Below are 17052 nucleotides of genomic sequence, written 5' to 3'. Positions count from 1 at the left end.
TTAAGGATCGCGCCATCACTCGGCTTAACGCTTATAGTCGGCGAATAAAAAAGATCATTAAAAGGGTCCAGAACTAGACTACAGCAGACGGAGAAGGATGGCATAAGCTTGTGATGGCTACATCAGCGCAGCTAGCGCCACCTGACTGAAGAATAAAGGAGCTTAGGCTTATTGTCGACTTAATCGACGTATGTATATTAAAGGAAACCAAAACCTTCACACAAAGTTACTTTTATTGTAAAGTTTAAAAGATTTGAATAAAATCAGTGAAAATTTGAACAAAATCGGGCAAGGAATAAGGAAGTAAGAGCTTTTTGAAATGATTAGTCACTAGAGGGCGGTATTCAATTTGATGACATCATCTGTGAACAACTCTCCATGCCTTTTGTACATAAAATTTCACAATTTTTTTGTTTTCTTCGTATTTATTTGTGTTCTTGATCCGACTTCATAACATGTGAAGTAGAATATCATTTTGCATTCTATATCTTGCTTTCGGGGGAGTACATTATCTCAATCACAAGAAAGAAGGAAAAACATGAAATTTGATGTACAAAAGGCATGGAGAGTTGTCCACAGATGATGTCATCAAATTGAATACCGCCCTCTAGTGACTAGTCATTTCAAAAAGCTAGGCGTTGTGGCGTGCGCCTGTAATCCAGCTAAAAAGTGGAAGTTACAAACTGATTCAGCCGAGGACGCAGGTTCGAAACTGAGTCACGTCTTTCGGATGGTGACGTTTAAAGGTCGGTCCCAGACGTAAATAATCATATCTGATTGATACACGTCTGTAAAAACCCAATACACACACACACACACTCTTACTTCCTTATTCCTTGCCCGATTTTGTTCAAATTTTCACTGATATTTTTCAAATATCTTAAACTTTACAATAAAAGTAACTTAGTATGAAGGTTTTGGTTTCCTTTAAACATGTTGATTTTATTACAAACAAATATGTAATCTTAAATCTATTTTTATATTAAATGAAGGTTAGCTAGGTCTTTAATAGCAGGGCGTCAAGGGGTGGAGCCCCCAGAAGCTCAGGGGGTATAGGCATTTAGTTACTGTCAGATGAGCATATTTTGATACCTTATTAATTTGTGAAACTGGCGGGACACAAATTGGTGTAGGGTCCAGGAGGCGGAGCCCCCAGAAGCTCATGGGTTTTATACTGTACATTAAATTACCGTCAGATGGGCATATTTTGATACCTTATTTGTGACAATGGCAGGACACAAATTGGTGTTAGGTGTAGGGGCGAAGCCCCCAGAAGCTCAGGGGTTTTATACATTAAATGATCGTCAGATGAGCATATTTTTATACCTTATTTGTGACACTGGCAGGTCACGAATTGGCCTGGGGTCCAGGGGCGGCGCCCCCGGAAGCTCAGGGTTTTGGGGCAATAAATTACATTCAGATGAGCATATTTTGATACCTTATTTGTCACACTGGCAGGACACAAATTGTTGTTTGGTCCAGGGGGCGAAGCCCCCAGAAGCTCATGAGTTTTTTACATTAAATAATCGTCAGATGAGCATAATTTATACCTTATTTGTGATACTGGCAGGTCACGAAATGGCCTGGGATACAGGGGGCGGAGCCCCCGGAAGCTCGGGGGTTCGGGGCAATAAATTACGGTCAGATGAGCATATTTTCTATACCTTATTTGTGACAATGGCAGGTCGCAAATTGGCGTGGGGTCCAATTGGTGGAGCCCATGGAGGCTCAGGGGTGTTAGACAATAGATTACGGTCAGATGAGAACCCAGGGGCCCGCCTGAGGGCAATGGTTGAGTTCAGGGGGGGGGGGGATAGAGCCCCGGAAGCTCAGGGCTTTCGGCATTTAATTACGTCAGATGAGCATAATTATACCTTATTTGTGACACTGGCAAGTCACTAATTGGCGTGGGGTCTAGGAGACGGAGCCCCAGAAGCTCAGGGGTTTTAGGCAGTTTATAACTGTCAGACAAGCATGCAGGGGCTCGCCTTAGGGTTCCTGGTGGGGTCGAGGGGGCGGAGCCCCTGAAACTTCAGAAGCCCGCATTAGGGCAATGTTTGGGTTCAGGGGGCAGAGCCCCGCAAGGCGGGGGGTTTGGGGCATTTAATTACGGTCAGATGAACATATTTTGATACCTTATTTGTGGAACTGGTAGGACACTTATTGGCGTGATGTCTAGGGGCCGAGACCCAAGAAGCTCAGGGGTTTTAAGCATTACATTACCGTCAGATTAGCATCCAGCCATTCGCCTTAGGGCAGTAGGTGGGGTCCAGGGGGCAGAGCCACCGGAAATCAAGGGGTTTAGGCATTTTGATTACGGTCTGATGAGCATATTTTGATAACTTATTTGTGGCACTGGTAGGTCACTAATAGGTGTGGGGTCCAGGGGGCGGAGCCCCCAGAAGCTCAGGGGTTTTAGGCTTTAAATTAACGTCAGATGAGCATCCAGGTGCCTGACTTTGGGCCCTAGGTGAAATCCAGGGGGCAGAGCCCACGGAAGCTCATGACAGAATGGAAATTCTTTTAGGCAATCCTCAGGCGTTCGCTGGTGGCATTGTCACTGTCTTGTAACTCTTTCATGTTATATGCTTTGTGTTGTCATTTCTATTTTGTTTATACAAGTACCTGGGATTCAAATAAATAAAAAATAAAAAAAAATAATAAAAACGGTACCTATAAAGGTCTGTTTTGTTGTTATCGTTGATTGGCAATTTTGAGTGGTCCCAGAATAATTTCCGCTTTTTTGCCTTAGGGGAGAAGCTAAAGCAATAGACCAAATAGGTAATTCACCTGTTACGGGTAATTGATTGTGACCCCTGTTAATCACCTAAACTTAAGCGTCTTTGGGCAAGTTTTGATAAATTTGGGAAATTTAATGCACAAATCTTTGTTAATTGCCTCGTTACAAATTATTCCATTCACCTGTTACGATTTATTGTATTTCAATAGACAGATTGCGAATTGCATACAGTTCATGTTTAGGACAAGCAATAAAGTTTGTTCTAAAGAGGCAAGTTTGGGAAATTGTGAGATTTCATTTTTGTATGCGAAAAAAAAAATATATATTTGGTCCATTTGCTCACTATGAGTGTCCCCAGCTGTTTGAAAATTTGAAGAAGAAAAAATCGCAAAGGGTTGGTTTATCGTTTTTTGCGATTTAATAAAACAATAAAATTTAATTAAAAAAAAAAAATCTTTGTGTTTCTTTGCTCACGATGGATCCCCCACATTTCGTTAGGTTGATGTTTGACCCATGTTTGTCAACCTAGAGGGGTCCAAGGGTAATTTTTTAATAAAAAATCGTCAATTTTTGGCCAAAAATAATATACACCTGGGTAGATTATTGCCTCATTGCCAAGGAACGTTAAGACCGTGGCAGGGAATCTAATCTAGTGATCTACAGTCATCTGACTTGGAGTTTGGAGTTACTCTTAATGTACCAAGTGACATAGCAGTTTATTTAGTTAATTAATCAACTCACTTATTATGTTAATTACAAACTCTTCCTTCATAGCCTGCCACACGTCCGCCTCAATATCGTTGTTTCTCTTTCTCTCATTTCTGTCTCGTGTCCCCCACTCCGCCCCTATCTCTCTCCCATGTCCTTTCTTCAGTATCTCACCCCAACCCCTTCGCCCTCTCCATCTCACCACCCACATCTCTGCCATCCTCAATCTTATCTTCTGTACTCTATCAAGGTTTTACCACACCCCTTCCATCTATAATCACCTTCCTCTCCCATCAGTTACCTTAAATCTTCCATCTCTCCCAACCTTTCTAATGGACGCCTTACTTTCCCCTAAAATGAGTCACTCCTCTGTCCTGTATCTTATCCATGACAACCGCCCTTTCCGACTCTCCATAGACTGATCATCCTTACCACCCATTCTCTTTTTGTGTTTCTTTTTTTTAATTGGGTACACAAGGATGACATGAAGTTGAAATTGAAGTTTATTTATTCCACATTTTACATAAAAAACAGTTTAAATTCGTTCTGTTTTAAATTTGTATATACAGGCGTATAAGAGTAGATTTCACTCAAGAATTTTTTTTTTTTAAATTAAAGATTTCAAATCAAGTATAATGAACGGAAAATAAGTACGAAATTTCGAAATATATAGATATAACAGGCAAGGTAAAAACAATGTAAAAGCCAACTGGCTATTTACAATCATGTACAGGAATGTGAAATGACAAAAACATCATGAAGTCCATTACAACTTAAATATATATATATATATATATATATTGTCATGCTTAGCTGCAATTACATATTTAAGATTTAGACTTCATTTTTTATCAAAGATATAAGACCACGAAAATTTGGAATGTCTTTCTTAAATTTGCAGCAATATATGTAGAGTCTGGTTCACAATAGGAAGACATTTATACATATTGAATTTTGATAGTCCTTGGGACAACCAAACATTCTTTCAAATTCCGAGAAAATAACTGATTTTTTTTAAGTTTTGAAGATTTCTAGGACCGACCAAAGTGGCTTAACAACGTCTGTTACTGGGGGGATAGAGCCTTTTCTCATTCTGGTCCGGGGGAAAAAATATTGGTAAAAGGGGAAAGAGAGAGAGAGAGAGATAGAGAAGAAGAAAAAAAGAAAGAGGGGGTGTACATCAAGATTCACAAATGTATGTGGTACAATGTAGTTGGAATTCAATTTGATATATGAAGATAAAAAAGAAGTTGCACATTTGAATATTAGGTGGCCAACTTAGGATGTACTATAGAATGAAAATACTCACGAGGTTTCTGGACAATATGAATAAATATGTGAGATCAGCGAGCTGGTTCATATAGACTGTAAACCTTTGTTTGTATACAAAACAGGTTTTGGGAATATCCCAAGTAGGCCTCATTGTTTTAAAATCGTTTCATCTCGTTTAAAAAGTGTTTGAACTAAGTATAACAATCCCATTTTCATTCAAATTGTACTTAAAATGTCTTGATTTGTTACTGTCCCTTATTACCTACACATGTAGGTAATGAGAGACCTTTGGTGATGACGTCATTAATCAATGTTATCTTATTAATCAGTTACATCATGACCACAATTTTGTTACCAAATATAGAGAAGAAGTTACTGAAGAGAATACAAAGCTTTCTGTATGTGTATAACAGTTTTTATGTTTATGTAAATTATGCAAATGTGCTTAAGGGTCTCCAATTCCCTACACCTACCCTACATGAAATACGGGTTTTCTATGTATTAAAACATTCTTTAATACGATAAAATAAATATTTAAGAAATATTGCATTGCCAAGTTGTATTTAGGCAAAAAACAACAACAAATAATTCAATCATATTTTTAAACCTATATACAAGGGTGGTAAAAATTAGTATTAGTAAACTTATATACATACAATTTAGTGTACCTTTCCATCCCACTATCACTTCCTGTAACAAAAATTAAATTTGTGGAGGGGGGGGGGGGATCTATTGTATTTAGCAAATTATCTCAACATTGACGTATACAATCCAAAATAATCAAATGCTCTTTAATATTGTAGAACACGTTTACACGATTTAATTAAACCAAAATGCTATCATTTCAGTTATATTGATATATAATCTTAAATTTTAGTTTTAATATATTTGATGAATCCGGCATCTCTCTGTAACAGACTACAGTTTGATTTCCAGTAACCTCTACCTCTTTCGAGGGTACATAATGGAAAATTCAATGATACAATGGAGTGGTCAGAAGCTAAACCATTCGAGATTGAACAGCTAACTACATTTGACAAAATATTATTTGAGACGTACAAATAATCTAGTCTAGAGAGGGCGACAGGTAATGTTGATGTCTTGTGTATGCCTTTTCTCTCGGATGAAATAATCGCCAGACAAATTATCTTGCCTTAACATTAGACTGGAGTGAACAGAAGCCCTTATAGCATAGGCGCCGGAAGTGGGGGGGCAGGGGGGGCAGTTGCCCCCCCAGTCAAAAAAGTGGGGGGGCAAAACGCATTTTTGCCCCCCCAAAACGCCCCCCCCCCTCCAAAAAAAAAAAAAAAAAGCAGTAAAGGAATAAACATGGTTTGTATTTTTAACCCAAAAGAACATAACAATAATAAAAACCTGAATTAAAGCACATATACCATTCCATTCAAAGAAAAGGAAAGTTCACAGGAATTAAATTTTTATAAACATTGCGCATGCTACCTATACGGTTTATAATAGCGATACGCGCATATCGTGGACATATTGTGCGAGAATGGGAAAACGTGTCTGTTTTTTTGGTTTTGTTATAGGGGTGAGAAGACATGAGCCCCTGAACGCTGGCGTACTGATGGGGGGGGGGGGGGGTATATCTATACGATACCAGTGATTTACACATGTTGCTGTTATGACATGATTTTCCGGTATTTTTTCTCCATTTTTTTTTAAGTCATACCTTTTTATGCGTTTGTTGGAAAATAAGAAATTCCCAAATTACAGTCGGGCGAAAAATACGCTTATTTAGAAGCCTTTATGACATGGTCTGCAAAGTGGCTGGGCTCGAGCCCCTCCCCCCTCACTTTTTGAAAAAGTATGTTAAAGAGAAAAAGAAAGAAAGACGGAGAGAAAAAATAAGTGACCTGCCAATGTCACAAATAAGGCATAAAAAATGCTCATCTGACCGTAATTAAATGCCTAAAACCCCCGAGCTTACGGGTGCTCCGCCCCCGGACCCCACCAAGGGCCCTAAGGCGGGCCCCTGGATGCTCATCTGACCGTAATTAAATACCTAAAACCCCTGAGCTTCCGGGGGCTCTGCCCCCTGGACCCCACCAAGGGCTCTAAGGCGGGCCCCTGGATGCTCATCTGACCGTAATTAAATACCTAAAACCCCTGAGCTTCCGGGGGCTCTGCCCCCTGGACCCCACCAAGGGCCCTATAAGGCGGGCCCCTGGATGCTCATCTGACCATTATTCAATACCTAAAACCCCTGAGCTTCCGGGGGCCCTGCCCCCTGGACCCCACCAAGTGCCCTAGGGCGGCCCCTGGTTGCTCATCTGACCGTAGTTAAATATTAAAACCTCTGAGCTTTTGGGGGCTCCCCCCCCCCCCCCTCTGGAACACGTCAATGGCCTTAAAGAGGCCCCTGGATGCTCATCTAACCGTAATTAAATACCTAAAATCCCTGAGCTTCCGGGGGCTCAGCCCCTTGACACCCTGCCGAGGCTGGACCCCACGCCAATTTACGCTCTACCTGATCGTTAATACTTCACTTTGAAAAACGTTCCGCGGGACCTGCATGTAACGTGTAAGACTGGTGGTGATGCAGATTTTTCGTCTGCCCCCCCCCTTCCGAACGTTTTTTTCTCATTACGTCACTGCCCTCGGAAGGTGAGCCCCCTGGAATGTTTGCCCCCCCAATCCCAAACTGCTTCCGGCGCGCCTGCCTTATAGTCCAACGGACCAACTACTATATTCAAATCAGTACCCATAATTAAGTTCATGCAATCATGATCTTCAAATTAAAAAAAAGGTCCGAAAAGAACTTAGGGCTATCCTGGTTAGGTGCATAACTATTTGAAATTTGAATGTAAATCACCAATGCATACAATTAAAATAATATATCTACCATCATTATCAGAGAACATACGAGATTTTTTCCTTTGTTGATGAATGGTGGTGGTTGTTCTAACTGACTGCTAAGAAAGCATAAATTGCTGGTAAGTAAGCAACCAGACGGCCGACGGCTTTAGGTCCTCTCCGAGGGACCTGGTAATGAGGATTAATGCATTAACCAAAGGGCGCTAGCGCATCGCCTTGGTTTCGAACCCGGGTCACCGGATTACAAGACCACTGCTCTACCGACTGAGCTATCGCACTTAGACCTAGTTTGAATAGAACAGCAACACCTCTCGAGTTGGAAAAAACATTATTAATTATTATCAGTTGACCTCCCAAATTCTCGGTTTCGTTTTTTTTTGGGGGGACGCACTGTATAGAGGGAGCAAGCAGCTAAGATTAGTACAGTGGGGCTTTAAGGCACGTTTGGCACTTAAGGCGATTATCGAACCCCTCTATATGTTTGCATTTGTATATATCTATGCCTCGTTGACACTTGCCCGCATTTTGGTCCCGCACTGCCCCGCTCTGTGGCGTGCCAATGCGTGCCAATTAGTGGCACGCAGGGTCACGTCTAATGTACGAATAGTTCACGCAATGCGTAACCACCAGGACTCGCATTTGTAGACTCTGCGCATGGCGTGTGAAAACTGCGCGGGAAGTATGCGCAGCCAATGCGCAAATTGTGCGCAAATTAGTCGTGAACTTGCTTGCCACTAGGCCATAGCACACGCATCGGCGCGCATTGGCACGACTAGGTAGCGCATAGGGTGCGCATAGTTCACGAAGTGTCCACGAACGTTGCCAAACAAAATTGTCGTGCCAAAATTTTGAACATTTTGAAAATTCTATCACGCATTTCACGCACGGCCCGCATCCGCCCGCATCTTCCCGCACGCTACCACGAATACTTCCCGCATTGGCACGCAAGAGTATGTGTCTGTGCGCAAACTATGCGCAAACCAAAATGCGGGCAAGTGTCAACGGGGCATACACCCATCACATGGAACTGGTTTCGATATATATATATATATATGTATATATATATATATATATATATATTTATATACCTCATTTTAAGATTCTTTACTAATCCTGTCTTCTGATTGGTTGAAAATGCAGTCATGTTCTTAACCATGCCCGCTAATTGAAATTCATAGTCATTTTTCCCGGCTCTACCGGTTTATATCCATTTTTCATAGCACTTTTTCCATGGCTGTGAAACGTGACGTCATTTTGGTTTACGTGTTACCGTATAAGTTTCTTTTGTGCGATGACCAATGCGCAATACCGTTAACGGTGTTTGAGTGCAATTCGATTTTGGTCGCTGCATTCAGGCGACGAATCTACCAATCCACGCAGCGCAGACGACCGATCGCCATTTTGTGTACTAGTCTCGAAAACTGTGTTGTAAACATCTACAACAAGTAGACTAGACGCACAGTCTGTGTAAATATGTTGCGAATTTGTGAATTTATAAAGTTACTGTTCATGTTCTACTGTTCTACTGGAGCACAGCTTGTTGGTGATATCATCCTGTACAAAAGTTACTGTTCGTGTAAACGTGTTTGGTATTCCCTGTTCTACTGGAGCACAGCTTGTTGGATTTCATACTGTACACAAGTTATTGTTGGTGTTAATATTCATGACTTCAAAGAGATGGAAACCTAAATGGGTGAGTCAACATTTTCCTTTTTTTCGGTATATAAAATATATATTGACTGCTTTTAATATTCGAGGCATAGTTGTTTCTATAGGGTCTCGGGAAACTCACAACCTGCTATGACCCCGCGGCGCAAGCGCCTTGAGGTCATAGCAGGTTGTGAGTTTCCCTTGACCCTATAGAAACCACTATGCCTCTCAAAGCAGTCAATATATCCTTAATATAGCATCATGACAAAAACAAAAGACAGAGAAAAGGAGGGACTAAGGCAGAGGAAAAGAAAAAGGGATTTGCACATTGCAAGCACTGATCAAGCGCCTTAATGATAGAAGCATAGGCCTCTGCTTGCACGATTTTCAAATTTGTTTGACTAAATGTATAATCCTTTACATCACTCTCTGACGGGAAATGAGAACTGTTTATCTCTATACCGTTGTTTTTATCTTGTCCCTGCTCTGTAGCAATGGACACAAGTAAGACAACAATACAGAAACTTCCTGATTGATGACGTCTTTGGGCATATGCAATGCAATAGGCCATGGACTTCCTAGGTTCATATCCCATATATCAACGAAGATTAAACCAAGACCTTTAAAAACATCCCTGACAAGAGCTCTCATCTCATTGAAGACGATGTCTCGCGCATGGAACGCCGACCACTCGTCTCTGGGATGTGGACTTTTATAAACAAAAAGGAGATCTGGACATCTCTGCATGGCAACCAAAATGGCTGCCCTGATGCCCTTCAACCAGTCTGTGTACGCTTCCCACTGCCAAAAACAGAAATGTGCCCAGGGACTGAACACGACAACATTCCTACAGGTATGACGTGGCAAATCGAGAATAACATCAGCTTCAAACTTGACCGTCGAGAGATTGACAAAGATATTCTGGGGATGGGCCGTGAGAGGATGGAAGATAAAAGTAAGGTTAAGATTTGCTGTCTTTTCACGTCTCTGCAGCAGGAAAACCCGCTCATGATCCTCCGGTTGTCCTAACCCTAGGGCCTCGGTGATGGCGGCAAACCATTGCCTTGTGGTCGAATCACCGGTGAGGTAGATGTTGGTGTCGTGAAGACAATGTTGTACATTGGCCTTGTTCAAAGGGACACGAGGACCACAAGTTAACGAGAACCAAGTCTTGTTCCACCAGTATCCTTCTGTCAAAGGCGTGTCCATTCCTGGTTCACAGCGCGGTAGATAAGTCGAGCCATCAGATAGAAGGTGTTGTCTCTTTGAGTCACCCGCTTTGTTTAAATGAAACGTCGAGATTGGAGAAAACATTAGATAATACAAAATTATAAATGAGTGCCGTAAATTTTAGTAATACTTCCCCTTAAATTACACTTTGTCCTATTTCGAACTTAGTTGCATGGTTCCCTTTGATAAGTTCGGTAATATGAACTTACGACATAAATGACATTACCCTTTTCATTTCTATAACTGCCTTATTATGGAATATTTCTGGTGAAGTCCTAAAGGCAAGGTAAAATGTTGCAACTACCAGTAGCGTATCTCGGGATTATTTACTCAGGGTAAAGTACGAGCAATTTGTGTATGCATTCTACCCATAAGAAAATTTGCTAGTAACCGCAGCAATCGAACGGTAGATTTTCGAATTGTTAACATTGATAAGACATTTGTATTCCTTTATTCCTTATTATAGGGCGCAAAATTTGACGAAATATGCGGGGTATTTTTTTCAACGAATATATAAATTTCCCGACAATGAAGATTTCTTTCAGATCTTTCTTCAGATGTTGAACCCTTTCGAAACGCCTTCCATGTTTCATATATTTGGGCACAAAAATAAGAATGAAACCTGACGCAACATTGCGAGGGAGCAAAGTGAACGATGATTTTAGCGTTTAAAAAACCCAACAACTATTTGTATTCCTTCTTTCTTATTATTTATTAATACATGTACATTATTTTATACAAATACATTAATTTTAGATTACTTATTAAACTAGTCAAAGGTATTGCAAAATTAATATCAAAAGAAGAAAAATCATTGAAACAGTAACTAATACTAAAGTGGATTCTTTTCTCTTGTACTTGCAATTCATTACTCGTTGTACCGTGCTATTCTTTGCTATTTATTCATGAAAAGACACATGGATTGGAAAAGAAGACCTTCGGGTTGTAGCAATTTATGTAATATTTTTCTTTTCCCGGTATCCATGAGACTATTTTCCAACCTTACTTGCTGTTCTGTGTTTATTGTTCTGTCGGTTTTGTCTTTGCCTAATGAATAATACAAATATTATAGTGATAATGATAATAATAATAATAATAATGAAAGAAATCTCACCAGTAACAAAAATATCACTTGGAACATTTGTGATGGCTGTATAATAATATGGTCTGTAACGAAACATCAGTTGAAAAAAATATCAATTACTCAGATACTAATTTCACATCCATTGTTTCATAACAAAAACGGATCCTTAAGCGATCCATAAAATATTATATTTAACTCTGATCAGTAGAAAATAGAAAATAGAAATCCTTTTAAAAAGGATTTCTATTTTCAGTGCTCCGTTTACTCGGATACCTGCTTGAGATGTAGGCCTACACAGACCTAACGGCAATACATTATACTTTACACAAGCACTTACAGATAATCCCATGCCTGGAAGCAATTACAGTCTAACACTTAGACCGTTAACCAAACGTTCAGAACATCTATCAAATCGGGTAGAAAAGCATTTATTTAAAATATGTTGGGGAGACGTAATACAAAGTCATCTTTTAAAGTTATAACCTAGCTGCTCGTATAATATACAAATATACCAAGCTGTGAGAAAGAATAATGGAAATTATTTATCTGAGGAGGGACTGGCATAGTACTATATTTTCCGAGGGGCATGCAAAGCCCCGAGGAAAAGATAGTAACTTTTGCCAGTCCTTCAGAAGATATAACTTTTCCACTATTATTACGAATTAAATGCTTAATATATTTGTTTTATATCCCTTTTTAACGATCCGAACCGATGAGCTACTAGCTGATCTGGATCGAGCGCTATATAGCGCGGGGCTAAAGTACCGGCGACTTGCGCCGATACTGCAGGCGGCAACGTTAAGAGCAGTCCGTATGATCTGGTGTGACCATAGTTAAACTATGTGGTCACATCATCATGTGCGTGACTTAACTTCGCCATCTCTAAAAATCGGTAAGATTTCGAAAATCAGATATCTCCAATAGAAAGAAAAATCTAAAATTACCCAGTGACGGTATTGGGTATGAAATTATGAAAATATTGACAAAAGATAGGCAAATTTTGGGCGCTATTTCAGAAGTCTATCCAAAATTTGAGCCGTAACTCCGGCGTGGAGATACCCTACTAAAACATACCCAAAATGAAGTAAATATTCATCAAATGTCAAAAAAAAAGGTCATGATTTAAAAGTCATATGTTTGTTACCTGTTTTTGTATCAATTTTCTTATCTTTTTCGAAGCATTTTTCCTTAAAAACGAAGACTTATAATATGCACTTTCTCATGGGATTCATGGCGAACTGCAGCACAATTCAATTGCATACCGTCCGATGGGATACGGGCGCTACGGGTCCAAGTTTGGATAGACTCCTGAACTAGCGCCAAATTTTGTAGTCATTTGCACTCCGTTCCGAAAAAAACTATTGACTTGCCAACAAGGGTTTGGAAATAATTAAAAATCTTCATTTTGAGAGCATATCCTCTGAATTGTGAAATGGTACCAACTTATTGTATGATATCTTGCCTTGCAAATGATGAAAATACCTTATTTGTTATGGATCGAATTAAAGAAAATCAGCTGTAATCCCTGTAAGCCCGGCGCCGTAAGGACTCGCTCAGCTGTTCGTCTGTGCGTTCGAATTTGACACAAATTTTTGTCATAACAGTGAGCATGCGCAGTAGTGACTTGGAAGTAAATATCAAAGAGAGCATGCGCAGTTCTGCCCAGGAAAAAAATAGTAAACAAATATACCATGCACTGAGAGGCTCTAGTTGAAATTATGGGTCGAGGTGCCATATCTGTCGCCGAGGAATCCATAATTTTAACACGTGGCTTGAAATAATGCATGATATATTTGTTTTATATTTTTCAAACCAACCTTTATAAAAAGTAATAATAATAATAATGTTAACTGTCACTGAAGTAGTGTAGAGTGCAGCGAGAGTAGCGCAGACGACTTTTGTTTTTGTTTTCATAGGATTTTAATTAATTCTCTCATATAGAAAATTGTACATAATTTATAACATTTTATACAAAATAACAAAATAAATTTCATCATCATCATCATCATCAACGTCAGGTGGCGCTGTAAAGCGCTGCTGTGGCCTTCACGAGAGCACGCCATGCAACTCTTTCATCTGCCATTTGTGTTGCACCTTTCGTTCCTTGTCCAGACACCAAAAAGGTTAGGAGACAGTCGCCTTGGCGTACTCCCCTGCCCAATCCAAACCCCTCAGTATTGCCGTTACTGGTTCTCACTGTTGCTTCTTGGTCATGATAGAGGTTTTTGATCAGTTCGATGATGTGATTTGGGAACCCCGTCTTTGCCATTGTATTCCACACAGTAAAATGGTTTGCTATAATCTATAAAGCACAAATAGAGGGGATGTTTGTGTTCTCTGCACTTCTCTAATATGTTTCGAATGTTGACAATCTGTTCTCTTGTCTCTCTACCTTTACGGAACCCTGATTGCTCATCTGAGATCTCGGCTTGCAGTTTGATTTTCATTTTTCTGCTAATCACCTTCAGAAGTATTTTGCTTGCATGACAAATCCAGCTGATCGTTCGGTGATTTGCACATTCTGTCAGATCTCCTTCTCTGGCAATGGTATAAAAACAGCTCTACACCAGTCCTTAGGCCACTCCCTACTATTCCAGATATTGCAACAGAGACGCCACATCAGGTCAGTACCTTCTTCACCTGTAGCCTTCCACATCTCGGACGTAAAGTTGTCAAAGCCAGGGGACTTGACATCCTTCAGTTGTTTCATTGCAAGCTCCACTTCTGATCTTAATCGAGGGGGCTCCATTTCATCACTTTCCTCACACTGAGTGTCAATGTGTTCCTGTGCAGCAAACAGCTTGGTACCATACTGCACCCATCTTTCCTTGATGTCTTCATTATCCGTCAGTGTTTTTGCCATTTTCATCATTTATTACATGCAGTCTTGGGACTCTTTTCTTTGTGATTTCTTTCACAATTGCAAATGCTGCCTTGGAGTTGTTCTTGTAACACTCTAGGTCTTCTGACTTCCCCTCGATGTATTTCCTTTTGTCCTCCTTCACACTACTTGTAACCGCCTTATTGAGTCTCGTCCATTTTCCTCTATTGCGTTTTGCTTTTGCCCTCTTCCTGTCATCAGCCATGTCGAAAGTCTGATTTGTTCGCTTCCTTTTCTTTGGGATGTGATTCTTTGCTGTGTTTTCAACTGTTTTTTCATGTCTTCCCACAGCTCATTTGGTGTTTGCTCTGCTTCATCGTTTCTCAACAGCAGCTCAAACTTGTTCTTCACTTCCACTGAGAATTGAGAAGGGATATTTTCAACATCATACCTTGTGGGAGCTGAATCACATTTCTTAGCTTTCAGCCTTAGTCTCAGTTTAGCCACAAGCAGCTGATGATCGCTGCCACAGTCAGCACCTGGTCTTGTCTTGTTCTGTAGTGAAGTCCGCCACCTCTTCTTGACCATGATGTAGTCTATCTGGTTTCTGGCTCTGTCTCCCGGACTCATCCACGTCCACAGTCTTCTGGGATGATGCTCAAACCACGAGTTACCAATGATGAAGCTGTTTGCTACACAAAATTCTTCCAGTCGATCTCCTCTTTCATTTCTGATGCCAAGACCATAATTGCCAATGAACTCAGATTTTTCCCTTGTAATACCAATCTTGGCATTCCAGTCACCAAATATTATGAGGAAATCTTTCTTAGGAATGCTGTCTACGACACCTTGTACCATCTCATAGAAATCAGTGATTTCTTTCTGCGGTGCATCTGCTGTTGGTGCATATACCTGAATTATGGAGATATTCATAGGATGCCCCTGTAATCTCACAGTCATAATCCTCTCGTTGATCGGGTTGTATCTCAAGACACATTTAGCTGTAGCCTTCTCTATGATGAATCCCACACCCCTCGCTTCCTTCCACTTTCTTTCCCTGAAAAGATGATTGGATTTCCTTCGTCTGATGTAAATCTGCCTTGTCCAAGCCACCATGATTCAGATATTCAATAGTCAAATTACTAATCGCCAATAACTCAAAACACAACAACAACATTCCCAAAACTTTAATATCATTTATAGTCATGTCCTTCTCCACCATTTCCACCTTCCCATCTGGCATACCACACACGTTCCACGTGGCTACATTGATTGGTTCCCTCAGAGGGGTGCTGTTCCTTTCCATCATGGGACCTTCAAGAAAAGAACTTCCTGCAAGAGGCTTTGATCCTGATCCGTCATCACCCGCAAGCGTACTACGAGCAGTACCTCTCTCTTCCGCAGTAGCTCTTGACGTATCTTCTGGCCTGCGGGTTCCACCTTCCGATACCCACTTGATTTGTTGATTTTGTACTCTCATGATGACAAACGTGACCAATTAATAATGGTGGGCGGCCAAATCCTTCAATCGCTGTACAGAAGCCAGAAACATTGGTGCCGACCTGACCTCCGCTCCCCCGTAGCCGCCGTTATCCAAGGTTTGGATCCTCCGCCAACTACAGGTACTGCATCGCTGCACATATGTCTAAATACATTTGCAAGTAAACTTTTACATTTACATACAAGGTTACAACTAAAGTTACACATTTACAGATGAAAAATATTCACATAAACTATAACAATTATATTTTCACGTTAACAAAACAAATCGCAAATAAAGTTTGTACTATTTTCTCGACCAATACCGCGACCGCGACCGATAGCACATTGATCTTGATCGATCGCATATATATGACGTCATCCATGGTAAGTGCACTATACCATGGATTACGTCACGGTTATATCATAGCAAAGTTATGTTTGGGCACATGATGCTTTGTTGACCAATCACTGAACAGGATTTCATTGATCAAAAATATAATGAAAACTATTCGGAGCTCTGGCAGAAATTTGTTTTTCATAGTGAAATTATATTTTATCACGTGACCACCAATTGATCAATCATGTGTTTAGACAACTCATGAATATTCATAGAGGGATGCAAACGGTGATAATTATCATAAAAACATTCTTATAGAGATTACTTTGCATTTTTCTCCAAGCTTTAAAATAATGGTACAGCGCATTCTCTTCACGTTCTCTTTTCGGTTCCTATTTGTTTGGGGATGTTGGGGATAGACTGATCGGCTAGTGGAAAAAAAAAAACAAGAAACCGCCATAAAGATCGCGGCAGGGAAAAAACCAAAAACCCGTGAAAACAAGATATCAGAATCTACCAGAAAACTCATTGGAAAAAAAGAAGGAACAAGAGAGCAGTAAGCATAGGCATCCGAAATGTAGAATACGTAGAAACCTGCAAAACAGTAAGGAAAAAGCTACGTGAAGACATCCGTAGTTACAACACAACAATGATCAAATCTACAATTGAGGAAAACAGAAGCCTGCAGAAAACTTACAAGAAACTAGCACATACTTCAAAGAATTGAAGAATTTTACGAACAGCTATACAACAGCAATAATGAGACAGAAGATCCAGGAGAACCACAAGAAGAGTTCCCAGTTGTAACTGATTGGTAGGTTCAACATGCAATAAATCAAATGAAAAGAGGGAAGTCACCAGGCCCAGACAACATACTCATAAACATAATCAAA

The 17052-nt window shown here is 40.3% G+C and overlaps 1 protein-coding gene across 1 annotated transcript; it reads right to left on the bottom strand.

Moving 5' to 3' along the window:
- Nucleotides 1-9661: 9661 nt before the first annotated feature.
- On the bottom strand, nucleotides 9662-10414 carry LOC115920265 (NXPE family member 3-like). Its single transcript, XM_030975691.1, has one exon. It carries the CDS (start codon nucleotides 10412-10414, stop codon nucleotides 9662-9664), a length of 753 nt encoding a protein of 250 aa, XP_030831551.1.
- Nucleotides 10415-17052: the final 6638 nt, after the last annotated feature.

Source organism: Strongylocentrotus purpuratus, unplaced genomic scaffold (genome assembly GCF_000002235.5).
Source record: "Strongylocentrotus purpuratus isolate Spur 01 unplaced genomic scaffold, Spur_5.0 spur5_scaffold_8, whole genome shotgun sequence".
In the NCBI taxonomy this organism is placed as follows: domain Eukaryota; kingdom Metazoa; phylum Echinodermata; class Echinoidea; order Camarodonta; family Strongylocentrotidae; genus Strongylocentrotus; species Strongylocentrotus purpuratus.
Note: the sequence above shows the minus strand (reverse complement) of the source record. Positions and strands in the feature narration are given on the sequence as shown.